The sequence below is a fragment of the Perissodus microlepis genome, chromosome 22 (assembly GCF_051167445.1).
Source record: "Perissodus microlepis isolate ML-2025 ecotype Zambia chromosome 22, ASM5116744v1, whole genome shotgun sequence".
Taxonomy (NCBI): Eukaryota; Metazoa; Chordata; class Actinopteri; order Cichliformes; family Cichlidae; genus Perissodus; species Perissodus microlepis.
The window spans coordinates 16,748,610-16,758,253 of NC_140481.1; the positions used below are offsets into that span (position 1 = coordinate 16,748,610).

Genomic DNA, 9,644 nt, shown 5'->3' on the forward strand with positions numbered 1-9,644 from the left:
ATTTAAATAAAGAACGTAGTCCCGAGACAGCCTGGAAATGTAGTACACAACATACCGAAAGGTGGCGGTATAGAGACAATCTCGGAGTTTATCTTTGACGAAGAAGAAGAAGCCCCACCCTCTCTTCCGGATAAGGCCATATCAGCACGTTTTATTTATCGTTCACTGTATTTGTGTGCTTTTATCTTGTGCTAATGATGAGCTACATTTTATAACAAGTCATTAATAACACATATGGTAGTCAGGTTCATGTACCTCGTAAGCACTGTCGGTGGTTGACCTTAACAGCAGCATCCAGTCATGGAGGAGGTGGAGACACCAGAGGAGCTCCTGGCAAAGCAGCACCGCAAGGAGAAGAAGGATCTGCAGGGTAGCTACTTTTAACAGTGCTCTTTTGTTTGGTGGGCTAACATTTCAGCCTTTACTGGTAGCTAGTTAGCGTGCCCGTGTGTTGTTTATGTGTCGGAGTGTTTAGTCTCACTTTAGCCGCTATTAAGTGACCAGCAAGTAAATAAATAATGGTCACCGCAGACGTTTCTGTGGTTACTATTATGAGGCAACTGCCAGCCTTATCGCGTAGTTTGTTTTGCTTTTAGAGTAAAACAAACTACGCGTAATAACGTAATAAACCTTTTTAGAGTAATAAACCAAACTCATAAGGATTTGATGACTTTAGCTCAGGGGGTGTCCAACATAAGGCACGAGGGCCGGATTCGGTCTGACAAACACACCAATCCGGCCGGCTTTGGAAAATGTGATCTGTATTTTAATAAGCTTTATAGTTTTTCCGAATGAAAAAGATCTTCACCATGGCATTCCATACTACACCCAAGTAATTAGGTAATAGATAAGTAATTAAACAACAGAAAAGAAATAAAAAGAGAATTTTGTCAATTAACAAAGCTTTCTGTTTTATAAGTACAGTCTTGCAAGTTAGCCTCCAGAAATGCTTCGGTAATTTTACACCGTTGTTTCCTACGGTTTAAACCCAAAGAGTCATTTTGAAAGATTTCTTTCATTTGCTACTGCAGTATTTCTTTATCATGTAGAAAAACTGAGATATTTTTTGAAATTGCACTTCTTTGTCTTATTTTTAGATGTCTCAAGGATTAAATTTGTGGTTTAACTGCTTTACACTGGCTGAAAGAAGGTGTTTCACTGGTCTGGCTCACTTACTATGAAAGTTGGCTGTATGTAGCTCATGATGTAAAATGAGTTGCTGCTTTAGCTGACCACTGATATCAAAACATTTCTTTCACATGCCACATGTGGCAAAATAATTAATAATGTCTGATAATGTAAAATCAGCTGTTTGTGCAGTTGGTGTAGACAGGTGCAGAAACATTTTAATCATTTTTTTTATTAGCATTAGCATTAGTGCTATCTATGACAGTGTATCCTTCACTATGTCTGTGAAGGTTCTCAGTCATCCAGGTCATCGTAGTCAAAGGAGCTTGCAAAGAAAAGCGTCTGGACTTCTTTAAGTTACTTGAAGACGTTTCACCTCTCATCCGAGAAGCTTCTTCAGTTCTAAGGTCAAATGGTGGAGAGTCCCAGATATAAACCTAGTGGGAGTATCCCCCCACAGAGGGACAAAAGGACCCCCTGATGATCCTCTAATCGCCTGAGCCAAGGTGTGAAGCTGGGTGTGGGTCCCAATCAGCCAGAGTTTCGGGTGTGGGTCCCAATCAACTCTGGCTGATTGGGACCCACACCCAGCTTCACACCTTGGCTCAGGCGATTAGAGGATCATCAGGGGGTCCTTTTGTCCCTCTGTGGGGGGATACTCCCACTAGGTTTATATCTGGGACTCTCCACCATTTGACCTTAGAACTGAAGAAGCTTCTCGGATGAGAGGTGAAACATCTTCAAGTAACTTAAAGAAGTCCAGACGCTTTTCTTTGCAAGCTCCTTTGACTATCCTTCACTATGTTGGCAGTTTTGTGCATGTATAACTTTTCTAACCAGTATGCAGCATCATCTGTATTGTTGTGTTGCACTGTTTTGTTTGATGGTCTGCTTTGTGTCATTTTCAGCTAAAGTCCAGGGCATGAAAAATGCAGTCCCCAAAAATGACAAGAAGAGGAGGAAACAGCTGACAGAGGAGATCTCCAAACTCGAGGCTGACCTCAGTCAGAAACACGAGGAGGAATTCAGGCAGCTCAAAGCAACAGCTGACACAAAGGTGACTTATTATGTTTAGATGGTCGACAAATCGGGTAGAGTTTGATTAGTAAATAATGTAGAAGCACTCTTTCATAATGGGGTAACAAGTGTAAGATGGAAAGGGAAAGAACACAGCTGTTAAACGGTTTTTGTATGTGTTCAGTATACATTCAGTATGTAAATGATTCTAGTCTTTGTGCTGTATCAGCTGCGGTTTACAATAGGGCTGGGTATCGTCACTGATTTCTAGAATTGATTCGATTCCGATTCACAAGGTCCCGAATCGATTCGATCCATGATTCAATTCGATTCGATTCAATTCTATTTAAATCTGGGAAGTTTTGCCTCAGACAGTCTGAAATATTATAATTCAGCCCCGACCGTGTCCGTGCCGTCGGGTGAGAAAGGCGACATCTCACTGATTCTGATCTGCGGGTCCGCGCTTTGTTTTTACGTCTATGTGCAGAATCCGTGTACCTGCTCTCATTTACTGTTTTAGCTGTTTGGTGGTTGTTGAAATTTGGTGAGGTTTAACCTGAGATTCTGGCGTTTCGGGCAAAATAAATTAATATTAAAAAATCGATTCAGGATTTTAATGAATCGATATCACGTTATCCAAGCCAGAATCGATTTTAATCGATAAATCGATTATCAAAACCCAACCCTAGTTTACAACATAACCATTTCTCTCTTTACTCAATATTAGAAGGTGGAAGAGGTCATAAATGGAGTGGAGACTGTAAAGGTGGAAGATGGAGAACAAGAGGAGGCGAAACAGCCGCGAGTAACCAAAGCCCAGAAGAGAAGGGTGAGGTGCAACTTTAAAGACTTGTGTGTTGTCGAACCTTTATGCATTTACATTTTAGGTTTTCCTGAAGAAGAACACTTAGAACTCATAGTCAATCGTCCTTGTTTACCACAGTTCACATTCATGATGTCTCTGCTTTAGAGAGGTCTCTGATGATCAGTTCTGCCTGCTAGATATAAGTTGGAGTCTAATAAATCACCCGTATTTACCTGCTTTTGACTTTTAAATGATTTCGTATAGGACAAAAAGGCTGCACAGGAGAAGGAGAGGGAGATCAGGATAGCAGAGGCTGAGGTGCAGAACCTGCAGGGTGTGAGACATCAGGAGGGTTTAAAGCTGGTCCAAAAACTCGCCCAGCAAAAGCTTCAGATCAAGGAGATCTCCTCTGATGGCCACTGCATGTACCGTGCTATTGAAGATCAGCTGACACGGCGATCAAAGGTACATGTTGTTATAGAGGCATCTTCCGCAGCATGTCTTTTGTCCTGTCTTCCTTCTCTCACCCAACTGGTCATGGCAGATGGTCGCCCTTCCTGAGCCCTGACCCTCTAAGGCCTGGAGGTTTCTTCCTTTTAAAATGGAATTTTTCCTTCCCACTGTAGCCAAAGTGCTTGCTCATAGGGAGTCATATGATTGTTGGGTTCTTCTCTGTATGAGTTATTGTAGGGTCCACCTTACAATATCAAATGTCTTGAGGCGACTGTTGTTGTGATTTGGTGCTGTATAAACAAAATTGAATTGAATAATAACTGTAGCTGTAGTTTATATACTGAGTCAGGAATTACATAAGAAATTGAGCATTGCTGACAATCTTTGACACCTTCCGTGTTTGGAGTCTGTACAGCTTGTCATACAGAAAATGACTCAATGAGAAACTGTCAAGTTTAGACACACAGAACACATTTTCTGCTGCATTCTGTTCTGTTTTAGCTCCAATTACCCACAAGTGTGAAGGAACTGCGATCCCGCACTGCCGAGCACATGAGAGGCCATCCTGACGACTTCCTGCCTTTCCTCACCAACCCAAGCACAGGTGACATGTACACAACAGGTGAGACCATCTGTGTTTTTGGTAATGAAAGTAAAACTTTCACTGCTATATTTGTTAATATTCAATTGACATGTTTGTCTTTTGCTTCCAGATGAGTTTGAGAAATACTGCAGTGATGTGGAGCACACATCAGCTTGGGGTGGACAACTGGAAGTGAGTTCCTCCTTAACTGTCATATACTGTACTATACACAGTGAAGTATTTTGTTGTACTTTTCAATTCATTTTAATAATGTATTTTTTTTTATTTTTCAAATTTTGCAGCTTCGAGCTTTGACGCAAGTTCTTCATTTGCCGATCGAGGTGATCCAGGCGGACTCTCCTATCATAAAAATTGGGGAGGAATATGACGGCGAACCCATCACACTTGTGTAAGAATGTTTCCAAATATGTTTTTTGCTCAGAGTACAACACTGTCAGTAAAAATGTGCAAATGAATGTAGTTGTAGTAAACATTTAAACATTTTAAATTTGCAATCACAAATTTACAAACACATTTTTCACTACTGCCAGTCTAAATCCAATCTGACTGTTTGGATTTTCGTGTAACTGCATGTCAAAGCTAGGAAACTGATATATTGCGTTATTTTTTCCCCCTATACAATAACCTTTTCTCTGTCTCTTTGCTTGTAGCTATATGCGGCACGCTTATGGTCTAGGAGAGCACTACAATTCTGTGGAACAGCTAAAGGACCCAGTCAATGCTGAGGACAGCTGAGAGAGAGTTAACATAAGGCTGTTGGCGTAATGCAGAGAGTGTTCAAACTTCTAACACAAAGCACCCTAAAATATGACATATTTGAAGGGAGACCCCTGGTCAAGCGAGACATTGCTGAGCTCAACAGACAATGCTTCTGTTTTCACATCGGTTAAATGTCTGTGTTGAAGTCAGATACGGAGAGTGAAACCTAAATGAATACATAACTTTTAATGTATAAACGATAACATTGTGTTAATGATGATAATAATAATAAAAAAACACAATTGAACAGAATGTGTGAAAAGATTTTACATGGGTCACCCCTGGCTAATCCTAATGATTACAGGGTTACCTTTTAGCTCATTTTTAGAGGCATCGCTGAATCTTTTTTTTTTTAAGAAAAAAAATACAGTTCCACTCACGCAGTTGAGGATTCAGGAGCTGCTTATCATCTGTGACTACCAACCAAATGTGGACAATGAGTGGTTGTTTTCAGTGTTGTTTGGCTGAAATGAGCTGTTAAACGTGTAAATGATACCAAGTTACATAAATGCATACAATACCATGAGTGTGTGTGTATCACGGCTTTATTCTGAATGTTTCTAATGAGCATCCTTGTATTCCTCATAGGCACCACAATTTATATACCATGCATTAAAAATGAAAGACCCTCACTGTCATGGGTGTGTCATGGTAAAACTGGCCATTATAATCAATCCACCCATATTTAACAGTTTAATATCCAGCTGTGTCCACCAGAGGTCGCAGCTGCTCCGGATCAGATCTTTGACTTGTCAAAGAGCGTGCTGTTGCCACGGTAACTCCACAGAACGTTACGATAGGCGTAAATGGCTAAAAGGGAATCGGCGGCTAGAAAGTGGGTGATAAGGGTTTTATATGCCCGAGCAACCTCTTTAAATTTAAGCTCGACGCACATAAAGGAAGTTCCTAAGTGCGTTTCCAGACTCACAAACCTGTCAGTCCTCCTGTTAAACAAAAACTCCATCACAGGCCTTCCCACTGAGCTGCTCTCCTTACATCAAGTGAGTCTTCTCGCTTCGTTTGTTTGCTCGCAGCTTATCTATTTGCTGGAAAATTGCCAAGGTGCCACTTGAAATGTTTTACACATCACGCAGATTTGTGATTAAATACTTTTCCTCCTGCAATGCCCGAAAGCTGGCTGAGCTGAATTTAGGAAATAATGCCTTGAAGGAGTTTCCCGCTGTTCTGGGCCATCTGGAGTCCTTGAAAAAGCGGTACCTGTTCAGAAACCAAATTACTGTAGTGCCACCTGATGTGATAGGTAGGCTCTTACTGGTTTTGTATGATTAACACAAAGCTCCAGTCATCTGCGTGTGTGTGTGTGTGTGTGTCTGTGCAATATTCATGTTTTACAGGTGGCTTCAAGAACCTTGTTGTCCTCAATCTGAACCACAACCAGATTCAAAGACTTCCGCCAGGGATTAAAAGGTGCATTAATGGCGCCTCAGTGTGCAAAATGACTCCCTATATCTGCAATTATAGGTTCTGAAGTCAACAAATCATTTAATGACAGTTTAATTCTGATACACATGTGCACACAGTGTGAAAATGCTGCATGTAACCCCCCCCCCCCTCTCAAATTCAGGTCTGTTTCTTCTTTTTAGCTTGACTATGTTTGAACACCTCAGCGTGCTGGACAATAAGCTGGAGGAAGTTCCTGCAGAGCTTGGTCATCTCACTCGCTTTTCTGAGATAAACCTAAACTTCAACAAGCTGTCCTGGCTTCCTCGGCAGCTGTACCAGTGCAAAGAGCTGACAAAGCTGTATATGCAGCCAGAAACTACTTGACCAGCCTACCAGAGGAGGGTTCTCATAAAATCCCACATCAGTTACCTGTTGAGTTTTCCATGTTTTTTCTTTTCTTTTCTTTTCTTTTCTTTTCTTTTCTTTTCTTTTCTTTTCTTTTCTTTTCTTTTCTTTTCTTTTCTTGTTTTAGTCAGCAAATCAAGAGTTTTAGGAAAATCAGTAATTTGATTGGCCACTCACACGATCTAAATTTCCCTGAAGTTAATTTTTGACTGAAAATAGTGTTCCTATATTGATAAGGTAGCTTTTAAGATATTTGTGTCAAGCTGTATCTCTGCTTCTACTTTTGTACTGTGAAATAATTTGGCCGTAACGGAACTGCACTGTGAAGGGAACAGGTTTGTGCAGTGTGAGCTGATGACTTCGGTGCAGTATGCTGAAATACTTATATTAAAGGTAAATGTCAGTCTTTTAAAAAAATAGATATTTTGCTCCTTTAATGCTGGCTTTGTTCCCATATCACTGTTTCCTTTTGTACCAGTAGGAAGTGGTTGTTAGGTTTGTATTGCGGGAGGACAGGAACAGGTTCTCTCTAATCCATGTGATGCTTCCCCACTATCCAAATCTAAAGACGTCTGCTCGATACCGCCAGTTCTTGTGCGGTCTGCTGCAGCCCCTTCCTCACCACCTGGCTGCATTGTGTGCATTATGTAAATCTAAAGAAGGTGAATCCATTGTTTTTTCCCTATTCTAGTTGCATAATTTCAACAACATAATTCTGTGACACCTGCTAAAGCAGATATGACTACATTAGTATGCAATACGGCTGAAAAATGCTACATACATAATGACTGAAGTAGGTAAATGAGCTCTGTTGCCTTTGTGTTACAGGACATGAAAATGAGGAGTATGCTCACTATTCTAGTGCGTGCCCTTCTCTGTTCATACAGGTGCTTTAACACAGAAGGACACGCCTACTTTGGTGTTGCTACAAGATAAATACAAGTTTATTTAAAGATGCAGTCTTCTTTTTCATCTCATACATTTTTTTTCATCTCTTAAACTGAAGGCACAAAATGTTTCAATAAATATCAAAGTGATGTGTGTAGGTCTGGAAGCATACATGGATTCATTCCTCAGTGATTTTGTCCTTTAAATTTATTTGACATTTCACTCTGTAGCCACTAGATGGCAGCAAATGAACATTGATAGGACCCTCGTTTCAATGGTGCTCTAAAATGCAGGCTTTATGCCAGCTACAACGATGTAAAATCCTTGAAAACAGATAAAACAACACAATTAAAAAAAAACTTTATTTACAAATACTTGAACATAAAACCTTTGTAAGAGAATACCTGTCACACCTGTTTTTTCTCAGTAAAGAGATAATTCTGTGGAGTCCTTCACTGGGTTTAACTCGCGCAAAATCTATATGAAGACCCGTTTACATTTAGCAATGGAATATTTTATTTTTCTGTCTGTGTCCACCTTGGCACATCCTTTTCCCATGTCAGCGCTGATCAAACTGCACAGCTATAGCTGCCCCATCTCTATCGGCTTCTACAGAAAGTGGCATCTGTTCCAACCTGCCAGACAAGAGAAAGATAGAGAGAGGGAGGGAGGGCTAGAGAGAACTTCATTTCTAGCAAATTAATTTCCCATCCACGCCTCCAGAGCTTACTAGCTCGTTCGCTAGCTGCTGCGGCCGCTGCTGCGTGTGTCTGCTGAGTCGGAGCCTCATGCATAATGCATCAGGTTTAATTGCAAACCCAGAAACTAATGACTTTGGACTGGTTAACAGCAGGGGAGCCATACATCTCGAGCAAACTGAATGAAAAATCAGCTCAGAGGAGAGAAAAAAAGGAGCCTAGCCCCTAATTGATGAATAATTGAAGCGGCGAGCTACAGGGCATAATTGTGACATTTTGTTTCAATCAATTTCCAAGTGGTGTGGGCGAAAGTGCACTTAAAGGAAAAAAGCAATGACAATGAATGAGAATGAAAGGGAGAGATGGAGAGCGCGGACGGTGATGGAAATGGACGTTGTGTCTTCAGTCATTGTTACGACATTTGCTGGAGCAAAAAGGCAGGACTGGACCAAACGCTTTTATCTCTCTCTCTCTCTCTTTATAGGTTTATCTGTCAGACCCCTGCTTTGCTGTAGTTGGGTTGCTTTTAAAAAAAATCTCAGCTAATGGATCCGTATTCTTGAGTCATTTTCACGTACCACATCCATTTTAAAAAGAAAGAAAGGTGAAGTTGCTCGAGTGGACATGCTTTTATTTCCTTTTTCAGTCAACCTAATTAGTTTATTGGGAGAGTACGAGGGCCAGGTCACAGAACTGAACACCACGCAAGTCAGTCTTGAACTATCGTGTAAGGCCACAACGCCTCGTGATTTTATAACTGTGACTTTATTACTGCACACGGGTGCTGTGATCTCAGCTACACTTACATGTAAAATGATCACTCAGAGAGAAAGTTAGGTGCAGCACAAGGTCTTTTACTTTTTCTCTCCCACAGCGCACTGCTGCTCTCTGTCGCTCTCTGAAGCCTTACTGGCCGCTCGACCAGTGGGCGCAACAGAGAGAGGAAGAGTGCTGTTCCTCTTCCAGGAGACACTGCTGCTACACTATGGAGCTAGTATTAGGTTAGGGCTACGAAACTAAAACTATTGACCAGCTTTACATCATTATTTACATCTTCACAATGGACAAAAATCTATGTATATATTTGAGTACTTTATAAGGCCACAACTGATAAATAGGTCATTGCAGCTGGCATCATACTAATGGGTGAAAGGGCAACAGTGTGTGCCTTCTTGCGGGCAGCAGATGTTGGGTCCTGCAGCAGTGCAGCAGCAGCCGCACTCGCTCAGTGGCCTCAGGACTTGTCTGTTAGTGGGTCTGGTGTCTGGTCTCTGGTGTCAAGCTTTATGCGTGTCTTTGCACATACAAACACACACACATACACATCCCTTTAACGCACTACAGAGGAGCAGACACGCTCACTTCACTCGCTCTGCACCGATGGCACATCATCACAATATTTTTTCCCCACATAGCGTTGTTTTCATCATGTTGTTTCACAAAACTCATAGTCACACCCCCCCCACACGTGTGCACATGCATT

The 9,644-nt window shown here is 41.3% G+C and overlaps 2 protein-coding genes across 2 annotated transcripts; both read left to right on the forward strand.

Moving 5' to 3' along the window:
* The first annotated feature begins 90 nt into the window (after positions 1-90).
* otud6b (OTU deubiquitinase 6B) lies at positions 91-5,289 on the forward strand. Its single transcript, XM_084918461.1, has 8 exons — positions 91-370; positions 2,037-2,185; positions 2,873-2,974; positions 3,215-3,415; positions 3,905-4,025; positions 4,117-4,178; positions 4,289-4,395; positions 4,658-5,289. The coding sequence occupies exons 1-8, from the start codon at positions 301-303 to the stop codon at positions 4,740-4,742; spliced, it is 897 nt and encodes a 298-aa protein (XP_084774587.1). The 5' UTR covers positions 91-300; the 3' UTR covers positions 4,743-5,289.
* A 92-nt stretch (positions 5,290-5,381) lies between these two features.
* Positions 5,382-7,512, forward strand: lrrc69 (leucine rich repeat containing 69). Its single transcript, XM_084918460.1, is given in 9 exon segments — positions 5,382-5,767; positions 5,901-6,027; positions 6,122-6,194; positions 6,371-6,530; positions 6,533-6,611; positions 6,871-6,968; positions 7,057-7,146; positions 7,148-7,237; positions 7,404-7,512. Coding segments are annotated over 9 exon segments (1,020 nt in total). The 5' UTR covers positions 5,382-5,572; the 3' UTR covers position 7,512.
* Positions 7,513-9,644: the final 2,132 nt, after the last annotated feature.

Coding starts and splice junctions, on each gene's coding strand:
- otud6b (XM_084918461.1), top strand. CDS start 301: ATGGAGGAGGTGGAGACACCAGAGGAGCTCCTGGCAAAGCAGCACCGC. Junction 4,026..4,116: donor AGGTGACATGTACACAACAG/GTGAGACCATCT, acceptor TTTTGCTTCCAG/ATGAGTTTGAGAAATACTGC. Junction 4,396..4,657: donor GGCGAACCCATCACACTTGT/GTAAGAATGTTT, acceptor CTTTGCTTGTAG/CTATATGCGGCACGCTTATG.